The 26,396-nt window shown below is 36.9% G+C and overlaps 1 protein-coding gene across 1 annotated transcript in view; it reads right to left on the bottom strand.

Annotated features, from left to right (window-relative positions):
• LOC150095885 (long-chain-fatty-acid--CoA ligase 1-like) overlaps positions 1-26,396 on the bottom strand; it is a 335,143-nt gene that overhangs the window by 112,621 nt on the left and 196,126 nt on the right. The window contains exon 12 of the mRNA XM_090409654.1: positions 22,813-22,895. Coding sequence (XP_090265780.1) covers positions 22,813-22,895 — 83 coding nt within the window. The remainder of the gene's footprint in view (positions 1-22,812; positions 22,896-26,396) is intronic.

Raw genomic sequence — 26,396 nt, forward strand, 5'->3', positions numbered from 1 at the left:
CCCTGTCAGAAATGTGAAACTTCTGAACACCGTGTTAACGCCTGTCCTTTTAGAACTTTTGCAAAAAGAGTGGGAGCTCCTGTAGAGCCGATTACAACACCATATATATCAGAGAGGCATAATGAAGAATGTGATGCATGCCAGAGATCAGAAGAAAGGGATGAAAGGAAAAATCAGAAGAATAGTACTGAAGAGCCATTAGTGCTTGGCAGTGGAAACAGTAGTAGTGTGAAAGAGGAAGAGAGAACGGGAATACAAGAGGAACAGAGAAATGGGGGGGGGGCCTGGTGGACAGGGAGTCATGGTATAGAGAGAGTAAATGTTGAAAGTGGCAGTGAATGTGTGTGAAGATGGAGTATATTGCGATGTGGGCGGGGAAGTTGAGATTGAGCAGATGTATGGGGAAAACAGTGATAAAGGTGATCGGGCAGGTGTAGTGGGAAAATCACAATCAACACATGGCTTGGGTAGGACTTAAAAATGAACTACTGTGTTTGTTTACAATTGCCAGAATTATCATGAATAAAAGAGATGAAATGGTTTCATCTCTTTTGAATGAGTTTATTTGCCCACAAATCATTAGAATAAGTGAAACATGGTTGAATGAAGATGATATCGTAACAGGAATAGAAATGGAAGGGTACAGTATTATTCGCAAGAATAGAAAGGGGAAGAACAGAGGGGGGGGAGTGCTCTTGATGATAGCAAGATAATTAAGTCCATATAAGGTAGATATGAAAGGGGGAAATAGTGGCAGTGGTTACGAGGCAGTGTGGTGTAATGTGGAGATTGAGAGGAAGATGTATTTAGTTGTATGTTGCTATAGGCCTGGGAATGTGGAAAGTGGTGATGAAATGTATAAACAACTTGGATTAGTAAACAATGGAAGGGTATTGGAAATTTTTTTTTCCCACCTGGTTAGACTATAATAAATTTAGTTTAATCCTTTATCCAAGTGTAAGCAAACAAAGTTTGCTCCTGAAGTATCTTCAGGACTGAGGCAATTCGTGGTAAAGGTGGACCAAGCTCTCATCATGACTTGTCTTAGTATCTCCCATAATGCAAAGCACATCTCCTTGCACACATGCATAATGTTATGCATTAAGGGAAGGGCCCCTACCCAGACTGGTTTCGACCTTTATTGAGGTCTCATCAATGGGAGCCAGATCCAGAGGTGGTGATACTAAGGTGGAAGTAATGGAGAAGTCATATTTACCTATACGAGTTGCCAAAAGGTGTCTTGTCTTATTAAATTGTTTTGGATTTAGAGAAAGATGTTGGAAGTTTTTTTGTTTTTTTTTAATAGGATTAGGATTAAACTAAATTTATTATAGTCTAACCAAGTGGAAAAAAAACTTCCAACATATTTCTCTAAATCTAGAGTAATTTAATAAGATGAGACACCTTTTTGGCAAATCATATAGGTAAATATGACTTCTCCATTACTTCCACCTTAGTATCACCACCTCTGGGTCTGGCTTCCACTGTCGAAACCTTAATAAAGGTCGAAACCGGTCTGGGTAGTGGCCCTTCCCTTAATGCATAGCATTATATGTCTGCAAGGAAACGTGCTTCGCATTATGGGAGATACTAAGACAAGTAGTGATGAGAGCTTGGTCCACCTTTATCACGAGTTGCTTCAGTCATGAAGATACTTCAGGAGCAAACTTTGTTTTCTTACACTTGGATAAAGGATTAAACTAAATTTATTATAGTCTAACCAAGTTTTTTCTAAAGAAAAAACTTCTAACATCTTTCTCTAAATCCAGAGTAATTTAATAAGATAAGACACCTTTTGGCAACTCATATAAGTAAATATGACTTCGCCATTACTTCCACCTTGGTATCACCACCTGTGGGTCTGGCTCCCACTAACGAGACCTCAATAAGTCGAATCTCGGTTTTCAGCAAGATAAGTACTTTGGTTTTCTTTCTTTCGTTTGTTTTTAACTTTAAGGTTAAAAACCACCACTAGCACTTACTGGTGCTAGTGGTGGTTTCATCCCCACTAGCACTGGTTTCTTTTAAGAAATATTAGGATTGCAGGTAGTGCAGTTTTCATCTGCATTACAGGATTACTGTTAGCGGTATCATGGCCCCCATTTATAGTAGCTCAAACAAACATTTGCTGGTGGTGTAGAATTATTTCTGTATCACGGGATTATTTTATTCTCAGTTTTATGACTGAAAGTTTTTTTTTTCTTCCAATTAAATGCAGAAGTTATAGTCTTTTTCTCACTTGAGATAATGGTACCAATTCCTCCAAGAGTGCAAACTCTAGGAATTGAAATTCCCGGATGTGAAGAAGCGAGAATGGTAACTAAGGTTTTAAAAGAGATAGTCAGTGCAAACAAGATTTATTCTTTCACCCCATACAGTGAAGGGAAATATTTAATTGTAGTTAAAGATGTGGAAACAAGGGACAAACTATTACAGGGTTTTATTTTCGAAGGTAGCACAGTTATTCCTGTAATGGTTGGGAGCCAGGTAAAAACAGTAAAAATCGAAAGATTTCTGGTGGAATATATAGAGAATAGTAATGAAATTCTTATACAGACATTATCAAAATGGGGTAAGATTAGTAATATACGAAAGGGTTTGTCAAGTGAAGATCAAAATTGGTTTTCTGGTGATGCCACCTTCATAATGGATATGAAGACGCCCGTACCAAATTTTGTCGACATCGGTACAACCCGAGTTATGGTAAACTATCCCGCAGTATACAACGTCAATGCCTGGGTTGTGGTTCATACGATCACTTAGGTGGAAACTGTCCCAAATCTAAATGTTTCAACTGCAAGGAGATTAAACATATCGCTAATCAGTGCCTGAAACCCTGTCAGAAATGCGAAAGTTCTGAACATCGTGTTAACACCTGTCCTTTTAGAACTTTAGAAAGTGGGAGCTCCTGCAGAGCCAATTAGAACACCATATATATATATATATATATATATATCAGAGAGGCATAATGAAAAGTTCCCAGATCTTCCAATTCAGTCTAGTAAAGACGGCACTTTTAAGCAAACTACACTTTGTAAAATGACAAAAAGTGCATGACCAAATCAGTTGTTTCTTCATAATCCATAAACCCTTCAGTCTCAGAAGAGTTTATGGATTATGAAGAAACAACTCATGCTAATAAAGAGAAAGCAAGAGATACAATTAAAGAAAATATAATAAAGTTTACTGATTCAAAGTTTTCTCAATACAGTTGCAACATCTACATGAAAAGAAAATAACTAGCTTCCAAATCAAAAATGATAGCCATGAAATTGAAGTAATGGAAAGCAACTGTAAAAAACTGGAAAACAGTTTACAAGAAGCAGATTACACAACTGCTTCTTCACCGATTGAGGATCTCATCGGGTTCATCCAAAATTTAGAAGTTAAAGACTTACCAATGACACTTCAATAATCATAGCATCTCCTTTCTACATTGCGTCATTAAATGTACGAGGATTCCATAGGCAAATTAAACAAGAAGCTATATGGAAACTAATACTATGCCACAATATCAGGTTTTTGTTTCTCCAAGAAACATACTTCTGCAGATATAAAAAGTTTAACAGATAGATATCCACTTCTTTCTTATTGGAGCATTGGAAGATTTAACAGGGCTGGAGTAGGAGTTCTTATTCTTGTCCCCCTCCTTGAGTCATTCTGTAATATCCAAAGGGATGCAGAAGGGCAAATCTTGACAATAGATTGGAAATACTGTGGATGTGTAATAAGGTTTATAAATGTTTATGCTCCATCCAATGGAACAGTCAGACGAAAATTCTTTCAGGAATTGGAGCCATATGTCTATGGTGTCCACTACATCACTGCAGTTGGAGACTGGAATTGTATTGAAAACCCCACATTAGACAAAATAGGAGGACACCCCAGGAGTGGAAAAGTGGGATATATGCACAGTTAAAACATGTCTTGACAATGCTCAACTAGTAGACATATGGAGGATTCACAATCCTAATCTCCAGGCATACACATACATGAATCAAGGTATCGGTACTCGTATTGATCGAATTATATCTTTTCTTCCCTTATAAATAGGATAATTCAGATAAAATATCTTGATATCAACATGTCAGATCATAATCCAGTTATACTTAAATTCCACTGCATGGAAAAAGTAAAGATCTCTTTTGAACCATGGAGACTTCCACCAAATTTTCCGTTGATCTTTTCAACTAAATTCCAGACCCTCTGTTTGAATTGGAATAATGTTACCTGGAATTGGGATATGTGGTTAAAATTCAAACAAGCAGTGAAGCAGAATATGATGGAATGGGGAAAGGAACAGGCTTTCCTCAAAAGGAAAAAGTTGAAAGATCTGTATAAAGAGAGAAGCTGGTTTGTAACAAACCGATGCAATGGTATAGAATGTAGCAACATCATTAGAAACATTAACATAGAGATAGAACTGGAAAGACAGAAACAAGTAGAAGAAAGAAATTTTAAGATAAGAATACAACACCACTTAGCAGACAGCCCTTCAGCTGCATTCTCCAATAGACAATTTACAAAATTTCGCAAAGAAAGGACTATCACTCAAATCGGAGTTGATGGAGAAGACATGTCCACTAGTAAAGACATCCTTGACTCCTTTCAAAAACACTACAAAAGTCTGTGTGAAGACAATAGTGCTGTTGGAAATTATAACTCTTGGAACGTTAATGGCTTTCCTGTTCATATCCAAGATGGGTTTGACAGACCCATTACAGCATCTGAAGTTACCACAGCCTATAAAGAATGCCAGACAAGAAAATCTCCAGGGCCTGATGGTCTAGGGATGGAACTTTATCGTGAGGCCTGGGATTTTATTCTTCCCATTCTAGTTACACTATTTAATTCCTTTCTCTCATCAGGACACATACCAAGTGAATTTGTAGCAAACCATACTGTTCTTATTCCTAAACCTAATAGAGATCACACCTTAATTAGCAGCTGGAGACCTATTTCTCTATCTAATACTGACTACAAGATATTTTTCCGCATTATCAATAACAGGCTCAAAGTGGGAATGAAATATAATAATTAAAAGCACACAGGTGTATGGAGTACCAGGTCGAGCAGTAGAATTTAATCTATTTTTTCTATGTGATCTAATCTGCTTAGTTAACACAAAAAAGCAGTCGATGGCAGTGCTATCAGTAGACTTTACTCAAGCATTCGATAATGTCCAGCATCCCTTTCTATTCCACATCCTCCAGCAAATTGGTGTAGGTAAAAAACTGCTATCTGTTATCAAAGGAGCCTATGCCAATTCAACCACCTGCCTCCTAGTTAATGGGGTCCTGTCAGACCCAGTAAAAATTCCAAAAGGAGTCAAGCAAGGTTGCCCTCTCAGTCCACTGATCTTTGCATCGGTTCTTGAACCTTTCTTACAACAAGTCAACAATACACATGCTGTGCGAGGAATAACAGTTCCTTCAACTAAAAAGGAAAATAAGGTATTAGCATATGCTGATGATGTAGTAGGAACTTTGAAGGATAATGATTCCATATATATATTTTTTGGTATTTTGGAAAAATTCAGCAAAAGCAGCGGATTAATTATTAATGCAGACAAGACAAAATTAAAAGCTTATGGAAAGTGGGATCATGGAGACATTCCTTTTGGAATACCTCCAAAGAGAGAACCCCTCATTATACTTGGAATTCCCTTCTCCACTTACCCAGTCCAAGAACTTGGAAATGTTAGAAGACTGGAAAATAGGGCTGTTCTCCTTTTCTTCGAAAGCCGTAGTACTCAAAACCATAATCTTTCCTGCTTAGTTGTACATAATAAATATTACAGATATCACAGAAGCTGAAGAAAAGTAATTATATAGTAAACCTCTGCAATTTTTTTGGTCTAGTCGATACCAAGAAGTTAAAAAGGAATTTCTTCAACTATCAATGAAGCATAGAGGATTTGGACTTCCAGTCTTAAAATTCTGCTATTTAAGCAATACGGCTTCAAAAATCCATAAAATATTGCAAACTAATCACACATGCATAGACCTTCTCTGGTACTACTTGGGTTTTCATCTTTCCCTGTCTGGAGTTAATGATTATAAAGGTCCAAAAGCTGAGATTGTTCCAGAATACTACAACACTCTGTGCTTAACTCTAAGACTGCTATAACACTCCGGAACTGACATTCTTTCCATTAATAAAAGTAAAATTTGGTATAAAGAAATCTTTAATTTCTTTCGCTGCAAAGTTCCACAGTTGGGTACTGACAACAATATTTTGTTTCATAACTTGATGAAGTTCCAAGGGTACCCTAACAGGAAGGATCTTGCTTGGAGAATTGCATACGGTCACCTTCCAGTCAATGCCATCAAATGGAGGTACTTTAACATCAGAGATCCAATCTGTGACATCTGTTACCAATTGGAGACAGTTTATTTATTTATTTATTCATATGGAGTTCCCTCCCTTTTCTCCTCTATCCCTATTGGGGCAAGTTGAGCCCCCTCATGGGGGTTTAAGTATTTATGGCTGTAGATCCGTGTGTGTTCACAGGGCCAGTTTGCCTGCTTGAGGGATGAAAATCCCCAGATTAACCGGGGGGGGGGGGGTCCTAGGTTCGATTCCTCACGTCACCGACGGGAATCGAACCTAGGACACTCCTTCCCCAGCCATATGGTTGCGAAGCGCAAAGCCACTAGGTTAACTGCACAGACATTGGAAACAGTAGAATGTGCATTCTACAGCTGCCCTCATGCTCTGTGTATTTGGAACAGATTATGTAATGTGTTGGGCATGCCACTATTTACAGCAGAACAGGTTATTTTTTTACAATACCCACCACCTGTCAGCAATGGGAAGAGAATTTTGATTTTTATAATTAATGAATTAAAATATCATTTATGGAAAGTTAGAAAAAAACATGGATTTGAAAAACAGCAATATGACATCCAAATGCTTAATAATATTGTATTGTGGAAATTTTCTTCTTCAGTCAGACGTTTTTTTATTTAGAAAGAAGCATTCTAGGAGATATCAAATTTATTGCTAGATGGTGTAGACCACCCACATCATGCAATATTCACCGGGGGGAGATAAAATTCTGTCTATTCTTGCTATTTGTGCTTAAGTTTGTGCTTAAGTTTCAATTGGTTTTTAAGTTGTTCATCTATATGAGATTGGTGAAAAAGGAAAACTGATAGCCTTTGGCTATATGATGATATAAAAGAGATGAGGCCTTTTCTCTCTCTCTCACATGCTATCTGTCTGTTGTTTTTTCTCCTAATACTATCAGGCTCTCTTGCACCCCCTATACTAACTATTCTAGGCCTGTCATGAGCAACCCTTTACTTTTTCACCTCAATAAAGGACGAAATCGGTCTGGGTTGTGGCCCTTCCCTTAATGCATAGCATTATACACGTCTGCAAGGAGATGTGCTTTGCATTATGGGAGATACTAAGACAAGTAGGGATGAGGGCTTGGTCCACCTTTACCACAAGTTGCCTCAGTCATGAAGATATTTCAGGAGCAAAAACTTTGTTTGCTTATACTTGGATAAAGGATTAAACTAAATTTATTATAATCGAAGGGTAATTATTATGGGTGATTTTAATTATGGTGGTGTAGATTGGAATGAAGAGATAGCACCTACGAATGAGGGAAATGAATTTCTCGAGTTCTTGAGAGATAACTATCTCAGGCAGCACATAAAGAAAGGCAAGCGAGGATCAAGAGTTCTAGATCTCATCATTTCATCAGAGGATGTAATTGCTAGAGGGGTTTCACATTTTCCTCCAGTTGGTGAAAGTGATCATGAAGTAATCACCTGTGTTGTGGATAGTCATATACAGACTTTTGTGAGGAAAGGATATATGTGGAATAATAAGGCTGGTGATTATGACAAGCTTAGGAGACAGCTTGGAGCTATAAAGTGGAAAGAGGAGTTGAGTGGTAAGGAAATAAATGCTGTATGGGAACTGACAAAGAAATACATAACAGCATCAATGTATGACTGTATTCTGAAGACCAAAAGGTTAAATACGGTAGGTGTAAAATGGATGAATGTAGAGCTTAAACATGAAATCTGGAAAACGAAGGTACTTCGGAGGAAGTACAAGATGAATAATGGTAATAATCAGTCACATGAAGAGTATAAAGAACAAGCCAGGAGAGTGACTCAGTTAGTAAGGAAAACAAAAGTAGAGTATGAGCAGAAATTGGCAAATTAGGCAAAGAAAACCCTAGAGCGTTTTTAGATATGTGGCAAATAGAAGGAAGAATGATCATGATAAGATGAAGTTAAAGGATGAAAGTGGTAGAATGGTAACTGCTGCAGAAGACATTGTTGAGGTATTCAGTGATCAATTTATAAGGGTATTTCATCCTGATCAGGGTGGAATCATGAAGGACTTGAGTGTAGAGAACATAGGAGAGGATGGCTTAATTGTGAGTGAGCAAGAGGTATTTGAGAAAATAAATAAATTTGATGTCAATAAGGCATTAGGATTTGATGACATATGACCACGCATTTTAAGGGAATGTTCCAGGGAATTGACAGTAGCATTGGCATGCCTATTTAATAAGAGTGTTACAATAGCACAAGTTCCAAAGAAGTGGAAGGAGGATAAAATTGTTCCACTGCATAAAGGTGGTGATAAGGCTGTAGATTCAAATTATAGGCCAATCTGTATATCTGGAGTTGTGGTGAATGTCCTGGAGAGATTGGTGAGAAGTAGGATACAGAAATGGGTTGATAACAGCAGTTTTCTCTGATGTTATCAGCATGGGTTTGTTAAGGGGAGATCATGTTTCACTTATTTACTAAGTAAAACATTCACTTACTTATTAAGTGACAAATACCTTGGACACGGGAGATGCATATACAGTGGTCAGTGGTGTACTTAGATTTTGCAAAGGCTTTTGATAGACTGCCACACAATAAGTTCTTAAATAAACTGAAACAGATGGGATTGGATAACAGACTTCTGAGTTGGATCAGTGTTGGATTCTAATTATGTAGAAAATAGAATAAATGTTATTTGATTCAGAATCCAACATGATTTTCCATCACAAAGGCTGCGTTTGTAAATATTATTTAATGTAAATAACGTAAATTATAATTTGATATCATATAACTACCTTAATTATATCAAATATTTAATTATTTAATCAAAGAAATGTGTTAATAGTAAATAGATTCTGTATTAAATATTATTAAGCTATTCCGCTTAATAATATTTAGGTACTTCCGCTATGTGGCAAGTAAGAGGAAGAATGACTTCGGAAGGATAACTTTAGTGGGTGCTGATGGTATTGAGGTGACAAAATCAGATGTAATAGTCGAGTTACTGAGTGATCACTTTTCAAAAGTCTATCACCCAAGTGAGGATATCTCTATACCTGTAGCAATACCTAATGTGAGAATTGAAGCTAAAGAATCAGAGGTATTAAATATATTGCAAAACTTAGATGCAAACACTGCAGTAGGCTTAGATGGAATATCAGCTCGGGTGTTGCGTGAATGTGCAAATGAATTGTCAACCCCTCTTACTTGAATATTTAATTTAAGTTTGAACTCTGGTATGGTCCCTAGGGAGTGGAAGTTAGGCAAAGTGGTTCCTTTGCATAAGAGTGGCTCTAAAACTGCGGTATTAAATTACAGACCAATCACCATCTCAGGAGTAGTGGTAAAAGTATTGGAAAAGTTGGTTAAAGACAAAATTCAAGAATGGGTGGATCAGGATATGATACTCTATAGAGGCCAACATGGTTTTGTTAAAGGTAGATCCTGCCTTAGCAATCTATTAACTATTCATAATAGAATAACATCTGAGTTGGACAAAGGAACTGGCTACACAGTGGTACTTCTGGATTTTGCTAAGGCTTTTGACAGGATACCCCATAGAACACTGTTATGCAAATTGGAGCAGATGGGAATGGATATTAAATTGGTGATATGGATAGGAGAATGGCTCAGGGAGAGATACCATAAGGTGGTGTATGGAGGAGCCGTTAAAGGTAGATCCTGCCTTAGCAATCTATTATCTATTCATAATAGAATAACATCTGAGTTGGACAAAGGAACTGGCTACACAGTGGTACTTCTGGATTTTGCTAAGGCTTTTGACAGGATACCCCATAGAACACTGTTACGCAAATTGGAGCAGATGGGAATGGATATTAAATTGGTGATATGGATAGGAGAATGGCTCAGGGAGAGATACCATAAGGTGGTGTATGGAGGAGCCGAGTCCAGAATGAGGCAGGTGACCAGTGGTGTGCCTCAGGGCTCTGTGCTTGGGCCAATGTTGTTTAATTTGTATATAAATGATATAGGAAATGGCTTAAAGGGAGATATTCAGTTGTTTGCTGATGATGCAAAGTTGTGTAGTGCAATAAAAAATCAAGCTGATGTTGAAAGTTTGCAGGAGGATTTAAATAAACTGGTAAAATGGGCAAAAGAAAATGGATGTCAGTTCAATGTGGAAAAGTGTAAAGTCATGCATTTTGGGATTAAAAGATTACCAGCTGTGTACTACATCGATGGAAAGGTACACCAATAGATTGATGAGGCTAGGGACTTAGGGGTATTGGTAGATAGGGAGATGAAGTTCAGAGGACACATTGCTAAGGTGTCCAAGATTGTACATAGGATTACTTGGTTGTTGAGGAACACACTGACATCCAGAGATAAAGAGGTTATTATAAAGCATTGATACTTCCACATTTGGATTACTGTGCTCAGGTCTAGTCACCTGGATTCCTTGGAGATGAGGAGGCTGTGGAGAGGGTTCAGAGAAGAGTGACCAAGTTGGTGAGTGATATAAAAAATGCTCCCTATGTTGATAGATTGAGAGCTTGTGGATTGCAGAGATTGGTTGATAGGTGAAGAAGAGGGGATATGATAGAAACATTCAAATTACTAAAAGGTTTTTATAGGATTGATGCAGGGGAAATGTTTCAGCTATGTGATCTTAGTGATGGAAGAACAAGAGGTCATCTCTGGAAATTAAAGAAGAGTGTGGTTAACAAAGGTGTCAGAACAAGGTTTTTTGCCTGGAGGGTGGTGAATGAGTGGAATTCATTGCCTGACTTAGTTGTGAGCTCTTCGTCTGTAAATGAATTCAAAAGAGATATGACAGATATTGTTTTGCTAGTTTGGGTCTCCCGCGATGAGTCTACTGACTCCATGGAGATACCCGTAATAATAATAAATAATAATAATAATAATTCTATTTATTGTTATGTCAATATTATAAAAACTTGTATTTGCAATATTAACTACGCATTTATTGAAAAGCAAATATTCTAATTATTCCTATTTGTGTATAAAGCTTAACGGTATGTAATGACTCAATGTAGTAGTATAGCCTTGTCTAACATTGGCGAGAATGTTTATGTTTGTCTGTTGTCATGGAGACGCGTGAAATAAACGAGAGCGAGTGGAACAGAGCGTGGGCTAAGGAGAGAATAAAAAAAAAATATGTAGAAAGTAAAGAGTTGGGACGGAAACTTGGAAGTGAAAGGAAGTAAGGTGATAAACTAAAGAAGTAGAAGTAAATAAAAGGTTCTTAAGGGTAGGAGTTAAGTGGATAATTTTTATAAGTGAGCAAGAACGTAACGAATTTTACTGTTAGCAAGAACGTAACGAATTTTACTGTTAGCTGAAAGTGAAATCAGCAGTAATAATAGAAGGAAAATTAATGCTACAATCGGATATAATAAAAAGCTGGACGTTCAAGGAAGAATTCTGAATAAACCCAGCTTGTCTAGTATTGCAGCTTATTTCTGATTTGCCCTAAAGAGAATCTCACAGTGTTTTAATTAATTTATGAGTGGTAATAAGGATGGTTGAAGTGCCCTGTAATTGATGTCAAGAATTCTGAAGCATAATTGATAGTGCTTTAAGTATAACTGCGGATAAGTTTTGTAGATGTGTTTTTATTCTTTAAGTGTGATAAGTAAATTCCAGAAGTTTGCTCACAACATAATAGATGTTCTAGGAACCATTTCCGGTAAGGTCTATCATAGTGTATTATTAACTTTAACTGTGGAAACCCTTCGTGATTGAGAGTTGGAGATAAGAATTGTTTGAAAGATATTTTCAGCTATTAGATCCTGTAATATTTTGAACTTGTAGCATGACTGAGAAATGTATGAAAACTAATTAGATTGGATGTTCTGTTATATTCATTTAAGTGTAGAAACTTTATAACCCAGAAGCTAAGAAGGTGTATGTGAAGACTTGGAATCTAGATTGTGCTAATGTAATTGACTTGACTTAATGTTTGACATATTTCTATTGTTTAAAAATTAGAAGTAAAATTTAAGTAAGTGTTATATGACCTATATTAAATGTTTTATTTGTTAACCTAACTGTTGTATTTGCCTGAAATTCTTTTTACTGCACCGTTCACAAAAATTCGAATCTAGCGGGAATCCCAAAGAGAGAGAAAATAAATACTTCGGCCTGAATGAATGAGAAGACTGCTAACTAACTTTGAATTGATCCTACTATTTCATATAGACTTATCTAAGGATAGAATGGCGCAGTATAATAGAAATTTCTCTAACCTTAGATTAGTGATCAATTTACAATTAGTTTTCTTTTATTTTATGAAAGTGACTTTTAACAAGATGGCGGATTCGAACATCAAGAGAACAACGTCACGACAATCAGTGACTGGCTGTCAGATAGGTATCAGAAAGTCGTATATGGGGGTGCAATATCCCGAAAGAGAAAAGTAACTAGCGGTGTGCGGCACGGGTCAGTTTTGGTACTATCGTTGTTCAATTTTTGATGTTAATGATATTCGGTTGGATTTAACTATTGATATCGAGCTGTTTGCAGATTATGCAAAACCGAGGAGAGCAATGCAGAGTCAAGCAGATGTTATTGCCTTACAAGAGGACTTGAATAGATTGCATGAGTGGGAAGGTAAGTGGAACTGTCAAGTCAATGTTGCGAAGTGTCAGGTTTTGAGATTTGGGAAGTAATGATGGGATGCAAAGTATACACTTGGTGGGGAAATTTTAAAGGAAGTAGAGGAGATGAGAGATCAAGGAGTGATGGATATTACAAGGACCTGAAATTCAGGGGCCACATTGCACAAGTTGTGAAGCCATCACATCGGATAATGTAAATGATGCAGAGGACTCTGACATGCAGAAATAGAGAGGTTATGATTCCATTATATAAGGCCTTGATCAGGCCTTATATAATGGAATATAAGGAGGGTGTGAGCAGAGGAGTGAGAAGTAGGTTCTTTGCATGGAGGGTGATTGGTGAGTGGAATGCATTGCCTGAGTGTGTTGTGGCTGTAGACACATTGAATCAGTTTAAGGCATGGTTGGATGAGCATCTGCAATAGGGTGTGCAATAGTGTGACCTTCTGTGATAGGTCTCTGACTCCGTGGAGGTCAAATGTTAACAATAATAATAATAATAATTCGGTGTGAGTCAGCTGGAAAAATTGTTGCTGCAAGAGAAAGTAATGACTGAAATGAAGGGAAGACCTGAGAAAACAAGAGATGTGAAGAGCAGGAGCAAAGGATAGGAAAGCTTATGAATAGTGAGTGACATGAGAGAAGAGAATGAGAGAGAGAGAGAAGGAACATGGTTATGCTGTGTGAGAGGTGAGCGAAGATTATGAATGTCAAGACACAGAGAGAGAATCAAAAGTGTCAGAGCAGAACATGGTGACACTGTGTGAGAAGTGTAGATGATGGTGATAGGAGTGAATTTGTAAATTTGTAAGAAATGATTTAAGATAGTCAAGGATGTGGGGGTAACATATAAGTGTTGGGGTGGGAAAGTTGTAACATAAGTGATAATAGAGAAGAATGGTCGTGAGTATGGAGAAATCATATATGAAAAGTGGATCAGTGGGACTTGTTATAGAACCACAAGTGAGCTGATGCATATGTTTATGAATGCAAAAAAGTATTAAGGGAAAATGAAAATTAAAGAAATTAAATAAAAAATTAAGGGAAATGAAATTAGTGTTGTTGATAGAGTTCATTCATCCAAAAATTTTCAGAATAAATGAGCCATGGTTGGATGAGGATGACATTCTGACAGGAATAGAGATGGAGGAATAGTTTTTTTGTGAAGATAGATAGGGCAGAAAGGGAGGATTATACGGATAATCCTCCTTTATATAGAGCTATATAGGGGTAAATTGGTCTTGCTAATAAGAAAAGAGTGGGCATAATGAGCAATATCAGTTATGGCAATATAGATTAGAATGAAGAGACACCATCTGGAACTAAAGAGAATGAATTTCTACAGTTTCTGAGGGACAACTGTCTTAGCCAGTACTCAGCAGAGACTAAATGAAGATCAAGGATCTTGGATTTGATTTTCTCATTGAGGATGTTATTGTACCTGGGGTGTCTAATCTTATAAAGAGAATTACAGAGGTATTTCCCTACTGAGTGTTCCTGGCAAGATCTGTGCAAGTATACTTCAGAAACGGTTGGGAAGAATTGTGGAAGAAAAACTTGGTGAAGAACAAGCTGGATTCAGGTCAAATAGAGGCTGTCAGGTTCAGATCTTCACTTTACGACAAATAGTCAAGAAAACATGGGAATATAACAAAGATCTGTATTTAAGTTTTGTCGATCTGGAAAAGGTATACGACAAGGTGCCAAGAGAGAAGCTATTCAATATGCTACAGTTATATGGTGTCAATGGGGCATTATATCAAGCAATACTTAGTCTGTATTTGAGTTGTAAGTCGGCAGTTAGAATTGAAGGATGTACAGGAAGATGGTTTAATGATAAATCAGGTGTGAGACAAGGAGGTACATTATCCCCTCTGTTATTCATTATCTATATGGATCACATTATGAAGGAAAGTGGTATTAAACATGATATCAGAATTGGAGATGTTAATGTCAGCTCTTTGCTCAATGCAGACGATGTTATACTTCTGAATAAATCTGCTACAAGTCTGCAAGATTCTCTGACTAAATTGAATAACTGTTGTAATAGATATGGTATGAAGGTCAGCAATAAAAAGACAAAGACAATGAAAATAGGCAGAATCGTTGAAAGTGTCAACTGTGTTGTGAACGGGGAACCTGTGCAACAAGTAAAACATTTCAGCTACTTAGGCACAATTTTTAGTGAAGATGGTAAATTAAATATGGAAATAAACAACAGAATCAACAAAGCTGGTATGGTAGGAAGTCAACTGAATAAATTCATATGGAATAAGAGAGAAATTAGTCGGAACACTAAACTAGCTGTATACAAGACAGTGTTCAAACCAGTTTTAACTTATGGATCTGAGAGTTGGGTCAGAAGTAAAACACTTGACCAAAGATGTTGAAAGTTTATTTTTCACTTGGTTAGAGTATAATAAAATTAGTTTAATCCTTTATCCAAGTGTGAGCAAACAAAGTTTGCGCCTGAAAGTATCTTCAGGACTGGGGACATATCCGCAAGGAGATGCGTTTTGCCTTATAGGAGATACTGAGATAGGAGTGTTGCTCCACCTTTGCAACGAGTTGCCCTGGTGTTGTACCACCTTACCCCAGTCCTGAAGATACTTTCAGGCACAACACTTTGTTTGCTCACACTTGGATAAAGGATTAAACTAATTTTATTATACTCTAACCAAGTGAAAAATAAACTTTCAACATCTTTCACTAAATCCAGAGTAATTTATTAAAAAAGGGTGGCACACCATTTGGCAACTCCTATAGGTAGAGATGACCTGCTAATGCTTCTGCCTGATATCTCCACTTATCTCCACTTAGGCCTGGCTCCCACTGAAGAGACCTCAATAAAGGTCGAAACTAGTCTAGGTAGTGGCCCTTCCCTTAATGCATAACATTAGACATATCCGCAAGGAGACGCGTTTTGCATTATAGGAGATACTGAGATAGGAGTGTTGCTCCACCTTTGCAACGAGTTGCCCTGGTGTTGTACCACCTTATCCCAGTCCTGAAGATACCTTCAGGTGCAAACTTTGTTTGCTCACACTTGGATAAAGGATTAAACTAATTTTATTATACTTGACCAAAGAGTGGAGACCGCAGATATGAGAGTCCTCAGAAAGATTAGAGGTGTGAACAGATGGCATCAATGGCAATATCATATTAAAAACGAGGATATGAGGAAGGAACTTGACATTGTCAGCATCCAGGAATGTGTTAGCAGAGCTAATCTCAGGTAGTCACTTAAACAGAATGGGTGAGGAAAGATGAGCAAAACAAGTGTTTTCTGCCAGGTTGGCAGGAAAACGAATCAGAGGAAGACCAAGATATAGGTGGATTGATACGGTACAGTGTGCCTTAGACGATAGAAATATAAGATCTGATAATGATAATATTGGTGTCTTGACAAGTAATAGACTGATTTGGAGGAAAATTGTAGATAGGAAGTTAGTAATTATGTAAATTTTTCATGTAGTACTATCATATCCTGTACATCCTTTGAGGGTACATGTCAGGAATTTGATGATGATGATGATGATGGTCTTAGTTTAGCGATAGCAGATGCAACGTGATTTAAGCAGTCCAAAATAGAAATTATTTTCCAAATGCCAGTTACTGTTAATGGTTCATTTTCTAGTTAATCCAATATAAATTGAAAAGTGTGCTTAACGTAATATTTTTTAAAAGTAGCAATTATGCCTTGATCTAATGGCTGAATAATGGTTGTTGTATTGGGTGGAAAAAACACTACCTGCACATTTGGATGTTCTAAATGTGGATGACTTGGTGCATTGTCAACAATTAATAAAACTTTAAAATCGAGAACTTTATGCTTCATATATGTTTCCACTTCTGGTACAAAGCAATTATTGAACCATTCAGTAAATACAGCAATTGTTACAAAGGCCTTTGTATTAGCCATCCAATGCACCAGCAGCTGTTTTAGCTCTTTGCTTTTAGGGCACATGGTCTTAGAAATCGATTTACTAGGAGGGGTTTCAACATTCAATCTCCTGGTGCATTGCTACAAAGTAACAAAGTTACTCGATCTTTGCTTGCTTTAAACCCACTTGTATTTTTCTCAGACTTTGCGATAAGTTTGACTAGGCATTTTCTTCCAAAACAATCCTGTTTCATCAGCATTTAACACTTGATTGGGACAATATCCACCATTCTTCAATAATTTTGGCTAACTTCTCTTGAAAATTTTTGCCTGCTTTTCCATCTGCTGCTGCAACCTCGCCTGTAATCTTGACGTTATGAAGTGCATTCCTTTTTAAAAAACCCGGTTAACTATCCTTTGCTAGCCAAAAATTCTTTACCAGCCTGGGAAGTGGAAGTAGAAGGCTCCAATTGCTTCATCTGTTCATAAAACTGAAGAGCTTTTTGTTTAATTAAATAACCACTTATAGGAATTATTCAATCCAAATTATGAGCGCTCGTTTCGTGTTTTCTAATAAAGCATCTCTTGAGTATGATGATAATTTGGCACTTCGTTTTGTAACAGATTTTCTTATTGCAACTTCATTCTTTTTAATTGCCCTTATAGTAGATTCGCCTAAATTAAAATGTTTACCAATCACCGTAGATCCCTCTCCTTTTGCTAAGCGATCTAAAATTGCAATTTTTATTTCCAAAGAAATTGCTTTTCTATTGTGCTTTTTTTCCTCCATTGGGCCAAATTAAATCTTTAAAATAACAATTAGCAAAATTTAGACTTTCAATAATAAAAAGACAAACACTTACTAACATGCAAAATTAACTTCACGAACACTCACTGTTTACACGTTATCACGTTACGGCAAAATGTGCTACAACATGCTGTTGATTATGTACAACAGCGATGAACGAATTGGTCAACAACAAGCGAAATCATGTGCTTTATAGATAAAATTTTCCAACTGTTGTACAACTCATCCCAAGATATGGATTGATTACCTCAGGATTTCCCAAAACTGTGTTCCGTGGAAGGTGAATAAGTGTTCCACGAGAAGTTCTCCTGGAATTTGTCAGTTTAGTTTTCTAAACATTTTTCATGAATAAATATGTTATAGTGGAAATATTCTGAGGAGAATAACACTCGTGAATATGTCAAAAAGCTCAGACCTAGAACGTCTAAATAACATCTGTGTAGCAAATGTTAGTGACCAAGCCGTGTATTTTTAAACGTGGAAGTATTCATGAATTATCGTTAATTTTCACACATCGAAACCTTTCAACATTCGGGAAAGGGAATACTGCTTTTTATGACCAGTCATAAAAATTGCCTGCAAACTGATTACAACAATGTGCAGCGTATCCTCTGTTCTCAAAACTGAACGAAATAACATCTGTGTTGCAAATGTTAGTGACCAATCAGCAATGAAGTATAAAGAAAATTTTGCCACTGAAATTGAAGATCAAGATAGTCTGTATCCAGTTCTCAGATCTAGTAATACTGAATACTTTCTTCACAAGTTTGTATTATAGTGTGAAAGTGCTTGTTTCGAAAACCATAGTGCCATGATTTTTTTAAAAGTAATAGGCCTACAGATTTAAATTTTAATATGAATAAGAGACAATGGACTTTGTTTAATTTTGGTGATACGAAATCTCTTATTGAAGGTGTTTGTGACGCAACAGATAGTGATTCATCCACCTCCAGCCTACAAAGCAATCTCCAAGATGTACAAAAGGAGGGGAAAACTATCGGCACACAGGAGAAAAAGTCTGCATTCACTCGTAAGTACTTATAATAATATTATAAATTTTTAGTGATCAGAATGGGATATGTCAATGAAAATCAGCACATTAATTTAATAACATTTATCTAACAGATAAGCTTAGGTGTTGATGGTTATTCATGACTTATTTTTCACGGTATTAACAACACCACAAACACTTTTATCAACAAAGATGTTTTATTAACGCTTATATTTCTCTAATTTTCAACTCGGCATCATCATTATCAGAGCACAACACACATGTAAACGCGACAGTAAGTGAGTGAAACAATATAATTGCAAAAGACAAAAGATCTAAAGTCCTATTTTTTGGCGCCCTCTAACGAAAAAAAAAAAAAAAACACAGCAGTTATCCAGGAGTTTTTCTTAGGATAACCGTCTCTCAAATTTTTGACAAATTAATGCAACCATATTTGTTAAGGCTGGGAGAATTCTTCAAAGCCATTGCTGACTCAAAAAATAATCTTTCAGATCTATAACGACTCCTAAATAGCACATTCATTTCCCTCCATCTAATCCTCAAAGATTCAGACATAATGGTTAGTTTCGATGTCACCTCCTTATTTACCAATGTACCACTTATAGACACTCTTGATTTAATCAAGTCTAAATTTCCATCAGATATTTTTGAATTATTTCAATTTACCATGAATGCAGGTTACTTTACATGGGGGGGGGGAATTCTACAAACAGATTAATGGTACTGCTATGGGTTCTCCCCCTCTCTCCCCCATTAGCAAATTTTTACATGTAACACTTTGAAAACAAATTACTTACCACAGCTACATACAAGCCACAAGTGTGGTTACACTATGTAGATGATGTGTTTGCCATCTGGCCCCATGGACAAGACACTTTGGATGCTTTTGTCACCTACCTAAACAGCCAACACCCCAAAATTCACTTCGCAGTAGAAAAAGAATCAAATAACTGTTTACCATTTCTTGACACATTAGTCACCCGCCTTTCAGATGGATCACTGTCTTTTTCTATTTACAGAAAGCCTATACACACACAGGAAGATACCTACATAAACAATCATATCATCATCCAGTCCAACAGTACGGCATTTTAAAAACACTTACACACAGAGCCAGAGCCATTTGTTCTAACGATACAGCTCTGACCACTGAACTCCAGTACCTGCGGCATACGTTCTTAGCCAATGGCTAAGAACAAAATAGATAAAATACTAGAGAAAGATAAAATAGATAAAATACAAAATAGATAAAATACTATATAGGCCCATTAATTTCCCTCCCCTAATACACAAGAATACAACATGACCATTTCTATTCCCTATATCAGAGGTACATTGGAAAAGATAGCCAAAGTATTGTTGAAACATGGCCTTCACACCACCTTCAAACCTCATGTCAAGCTGGCAACTCTGATCCGCTCGCCTAAGGATAAACTTCACCCTTTAGCACACCCAGGAGTATATGAAGTTCCATGTGACTGTGACTTGGCCTGTTATGGGCAAACAGGAAGATCAGTGAACATCCGCCTGGAAGAACATGAAAGATACATTCGCTACTATTACTATGGCAAGTCGGGACTGGCAGACCACGCTTTGGACACTCCTTCACACAGGATTAGATGGAGGAAAACGAATGTGCTATTTAGGAGTCGTTATCGATATGAAAGATTATTTTTTGAGTCAGCAATGGCTTTGAAGAATTCTCCCAACCTTAACAAATATGGTTGCATTAATTTGCCTTGCTGTCGCGTTTACATGTGTGTTGTGCTCTGATGATGCAGAGTTGAAAATCAGCGAAATATAAGCGTTAATAAAACATCTTTGTTGATAAAAGTGTTTGTGGTCTTGTTAATACTGTAATAACGTTTATGTTTAATTAATTATTAATTAATCATTTATGATCAATTATTAATTAATAATAAAAAATTAGCTAAATTAACAATTAATTATTTAATACATTACAAAATAACCAAGGTGTTCCATGAAAATTTCAGGAGTTGTGAAGTGTTCCATCATAGGAAAAGTTTGGGAAATGCTGGATTACCCTATTATCGGAATGGATTCTCCTTCTGTTGACATGCACAGAAGTGTCGAAAGGTCTTTTATCTGTGGGCGTACTATACTTAAGTTTTGAAGTTATGCACCGCATAACTTCAAATCTGCATAAAAAGAGACCCGAGTGTGTGTGTGTGTGAGTGTGTGTGTATATATATATATACAGGGTGTTTGGGATAAATTTGACATATTTATAATTAATTATATTTTTCCGTAAGTTACATGTATTAACACACACTTCTCTTCATTTAAAAGTTTGGACCCTTCTTCATTCATATACAAGATGTCAGAAAGGATGGATAGCTGGAACCCACCTGAATCATGGAAGAGAATAACTTGTATCATGATGATTCGTGCCCGCCATCAAAATAAGGATATTACGACTGCTGCCCAATGCTCCCTGAATACAGTAAAAACAATCAGGCATGAACTAGAGACTTGCAATGGTGACTACGAGGATGTAGCAAGAAGAAAGATCCCTAGCAGACGATCTGATTGCGTTCGTACAGCAGAATTCCTCGCAAATCTGCAGGAACAGGTGTTGAAGAACCCTGGCATTGGAATTCGGGCTTTGTTCGTGGAGTTGCTAACTGTAGTCAAGCCCTGGATAACAAGGGTAGCCAATGGTAGGCCGTATGTATGGCAGCAGGATTCGGCCCCTTGCCACACCTCTGGGAAAAGTCAAAAATGGTTGTCTGAAAATTTCTACGACTTCACCAGTCCAAATGTTTGGCCTCCAAACTCCCCAGACCTTAACCCCATGGATTATTTTGTATGGCGCGCAGTTGAAAAAGACACCAATCGCACTTCCAGTAATACAAAAGCCCAGTTAATGGATAAAATTAAAACAGTTTTTGCGGCCCTTCCCAGGGAGACTGTAGCATCAGCTTGTTCGAGGTTCCGAAGCAGAATTGAAGCTGTGATCGATGCTAATGGTGGTTATTTTGAGTAAATCTTGTTGATAGTATTGTAATTAACTCTGCCTGTAATGTTTTTTTGTCAATTCATTAAATTTAATAGATACAAAGAAGATTTTCTTTTTCCTTACGAAACTGTCAAATTTATCCCGAACACCCTGTATATATATATATATATAACATTTTTGGATTTTGGTTTAAGAATTAAGATTACATTTAGTTAGCTAAATCCCAAACTGCCAGCTTATCCTGATTCATTCAGTAGATACCCACTAACAGGATGCACCAAGAGAAGGTGAGGATTGGATATTAGGTCTGCAGCAATGACTGGTTCTCTGTGTGGAGGTTTCCTCCCAGTTATCCAACTTTGACCCTTGAGCAGATTTTATATATATATAATATGCTAATGAACTGTTTACAGAAACCTTTTTTTGCTTTTAACTTATTATTATACAGATATCTCCATGATGTCAGAAGACTTATTGCAGGAAACCAACACTAACTTTTATACACATAATACTTATCATAATTCATCCCCACCCCAGTCTATAGGAGCAACCAACAATATATTTTGTCCAATTAACCTCTATCTCGCATGAAATAGCTTAAAATGGACCATTTCCCTCAGACCTAAAATTCTCCTTATCTTCTATTTTTTTGGGTGAAGTTCTTCAGCTGTCTTCAGGAATACTCCAACCCCTGGCTATTCTCTTTCTCTCTATCCTCCCTAAAAATACAATACCCTTTACATTCTATCCTCATAACTATATAATTTTCTGTCACCTCTGGATTTGTGTACATACCTACAGTTACCTTTGCATAATGTCATTTAGATTTGAAACCTGTAAAATTGTATTTAGCATTGAATAAATTTTCAGGAAACACTCTCTCTCTCTCTCTCTCTCTCTCTCTCTCATTTGTCTCAGGAGTAGCTGAGCCCACACTTGACGGCATCCACCCTAATATTTCTAGTTTCCTTGATTTTGCACTTCCAATTTCTTAATGAACAACATTTACCTAAGCATCTAAACTCCAAAACAACATCTATTTATTAATTAATTTATTAATTATTTACTACATGTATTAATTGGGTTTCATAAAAACAATTTGTTCTAAATAGACTCATAATATGTTTCCTTTTTAAAACAACAAAGTGAAAACATATCTTTAAAAATCTCAGTACATTTTTGTTTTGTATTTCAACTAAAATAGTTGAAATAAGATGAAATTTACCTTTCTAATTCTGCTTGTTTACTTTGAAGAGCCATATCTAGTAACCATCTTTTTACCTTGTTACCATTCACACTAGCCTGTATCTGAAATAAGAAATTCAGAAAGTTTATTTTAAATTAAAAGACAAAATTTTTTAAAGTTAATAATTATTATTATTATTATTGTTGTTGTTGTTCCGGGAAACTCCAAGGAGTCGACAGACTCATCAAGGGAGGCCCTAACATCATGTCTGGAACAACTATTCAACATTCACACAGTATCTATCATATCTTGCCTTGAACTCATTCACGGTCGTAGCACCCACAACAGACTCTGGAAGCTTATTCCACTCATTCACCACTCTCCAAGTAAAAAACCTAGCTCTAACACCCTTGTCAACCACGCTCTTTATTAATAATGTTAATAATAATGTTATTAAAAATTAATAATGTTGTTAATAATGCTGGATGATTCCTTAACTGGAATCATCCAGCATTATTGCTGTGGTGGTGGTGGTTGAGTGTGTTTGGTGGTAGTGGTGTGTGTGGGGGGGATGAAGGATTAGAAAACCTAGAAACTCTGTTCTAGAGGTAAACATTAAAACATATACTTGTGTCAAACCAGGTCTCCAATAAACAAAGTGGTGGTCCTAAACTGGGCAATAAAAATTGTCTACCATCTCAACACCACCACCACCACATGCTCATGACTTATTTTTCACGGTATTAACAACACCACACACTTTCATCACAAAGATGTTTTATTAACGCTTATATTTCGCTGATTTTCAACTCGGCATCATCAGAGCACAACACACTTGTATACGCGACAATGAGTGAGTGAAACAATTTAATGGCAAAAGACAAAAGATCTAAAGTCCTATTTTTGGCGCCCTCTAACGAAAAAAAAAAAAAAACAGCAGCTATGCAGGAGTTTTTCTTAGGATAACCGTCTCCCTCATTTTTGACAAAGACTCAAAAAACAATCTTTCAGATCTATAACGACTCCTAAATAGCACATTAATTTTCCTCCATCTAATCCTGTGTGAAGGAGTGTCCAAAGCATGGTCTGCCAGTCCCGACTTGCCATAGCAATAGTAGCAAATGTATCTTTCATGTTCTTCCAGGCAGATTTTTCACTGATCTTCCTGTTTGCCCATAATAGGCCAAGTCATAGTCACAAGGAACTTCATACACTCCTGGGTGTGCTAAAGGGTGAAGTTTATCCTTAGGCGAGCGGATCAGAGTTGCCAGCTTGACATGAGGTTTGAAAGTGGTGCGAAGGCCATGTTTCAACAATACTTTGGCTATCTTTTCCGATGTACCTCTGATATAGGGAATAGAAATGGTCATGTTGTATTCTTGTATATTAGGGGAGGGCAAATTAATGGGCCTATGTAGTATTTTATCTATTTTGTAGGGATTGTAGCCATTGGCTAAGAACATATGACGCAGGTATCGGAGTTCTGTGGTCAGAGCTGTATCATTAGAACAAATGGCTCTGGCTCTGTGTGTAAGTGTTTTTAAAATGCCATACTGTTGGATTGGATGATGATGTTATTGTTTATGTAGGTATTCTTCCTGTGTGTGTGGGCTTTCTGTAAATAGAAAAAGATAGTGATCCATCTGAAAGACAGGTGACTTATGTGTCAAGAAATGGTAAACAGTTATTTGATTCTTTTTCTACTGTGAAGTAGATTTTGGGGTGTTGGCTGTTTAGATAGGTGACAAAAGCATCCAAAGTGTCTTGTCCATGGGGGCCAGATGGCAAACACATCATCTACATAGCGTAACCACACTTGTGGCTTGTATGTAGCTGTGGTAAGTAATTTGTTTTCAAAGTGTTACATGTAAAAATTTGCTAACGGGGGAGAGAGGGGGGAGGAACCCATAGCAATACCATTAATCTGTTTGTAGAATTTTCCTCCCCATGTAAAGTAACCTGTATTCATGGTAAATTGAAATAATTCAAAAATATCAGGGGGAAATTTAGACTTGATTAAATCAAGAGTGTCTATAAGTGGTACATTGGTAAATATGGAGATGACATCGAAACTAACCATTATGTCTGAATCTTTTAGGATTAGATTTTTAACCAGTGTTTTGAAATGGACTGAATTTTTTACAGTCCATTTCAAAAGTTCACTAGAGGAGTTGCTAGTTAGGGGGGGGGGGGGGGGGCAAGCGACTTGGCTAAATGCCGGGCCAGTTTATATGTGGGACTATCTATGCTATCGACTATGGAGTGTAGGGGATAATAGTTTTGTGGATTTTTGGTAATCCATAAATATGGGCTGGTTTAACATGAATTTGGTTTTATTTTTCCTGATGATTTCTTTGGACCATGATGTCACTTTTTTTTTCAGTAATTTTTGGACTTTATTGCATGTAGATAGTTCATAGCATAGATAGTCCCACATATAAACTGGCCCAGCATTTAGCCAGGTCACTTCCCCCCCCGTTTACTGGCAACTCCTCTACTTTTGTAAAAAACTCAGTCCATTTCAAAACATTGGTTAAAAATCTAATCCTAAAAGATTCAGACAAAATGGTTAGTTTCGATGTCACCTCCTTATTTACCAACATACCACTTATAGACACTCTTGATTTAATCAAGTCTAAATTTCCCCCTGATATTTTTGAATTATTTCAATTTACCATGAATGCAGGTTACTTTACATGGGGAGGAAAATTCTACAAACAGATTAATGGAACTGCTATGGGTTTCCCCCCATTAGCAAATTTTTACATGGAATACTTTGAAAACAAAGTACTTACCACAGCTACATACAAGCCACTAGTGGGGTTACGCTATGTAGATGATGTGTTTACAATATGGTCCCATGGACAAGACACTATGGATGCTTTTGTCACCTACCTAAACAGCCAACACCCCAAAATTCACTTCACAGTAGAAAAAGAATCAAATAACTGTTTACCATTTCTTGACACATTAGTCACCCACCTTTCAGATGGATCACTATCTTTTTCTATTTACAGAAAGCCTACACACACAGGAAGATACCTACATAAACAATCACATCATCATCCAGTCCAACAGTACAGCCTTTTAAAAACATTTATACATAGAGTCAGAGCCATTTGTTCTAACGATACAGCTCTGACCACAGAACTCCAATACCTGCGGCATACGTTCTTAGCCAATGGCTACAATCCCTACAAAATAGATAAAATACTATATAGGCCCATTAATTTCCCTCCCCTAATACACAAGAATACAACATGACCATTTCTATTCCGTATATCAGAGGTACATTGGAAAAGATAGCCAAAGTATTGTTGAAACATGGCCTTCGCACCCCTTTCAAACCTCATGTCAAGCTGGCAACTCTGATCTGCTCGCCTAAGGATAAACTTCACCCTTTAGCACACCCAGGAGTGTATGAAGTTCCTTGTGACTGTGACTTGGCCTATTATGGGCAAACAGGAAGATCAGTGAACATCCGCCTGGAAGAACATGAAAGATACATTCGCTACTATTGCTATGGCAAGTCGGGAATGACAGACCACGCTTTGGAGACTCCTTCACATAGGATTAGATGGAGGAAAACGAATGTGCTATTTAGGAGTCGTTATAGATCTGAA

This window comes from Typopeltis vanoorti, chromosome 19 (genome assembly GCF_054136105.1).
Source record: "Typopeltis vanoorti isolate ZY-2024b chromosome 19, IOZ_Tvanoo_1.0, whole genome shotgun sequence".
In the NCBI taxonomy this organism is placed as follows: domain Eukaryota; kingdom Metazoa; phylum Arthropoda; class Arachnida; order Uropygi; family Thelyphonidae; genus Typopeltis; species Typopeltis vanoorti.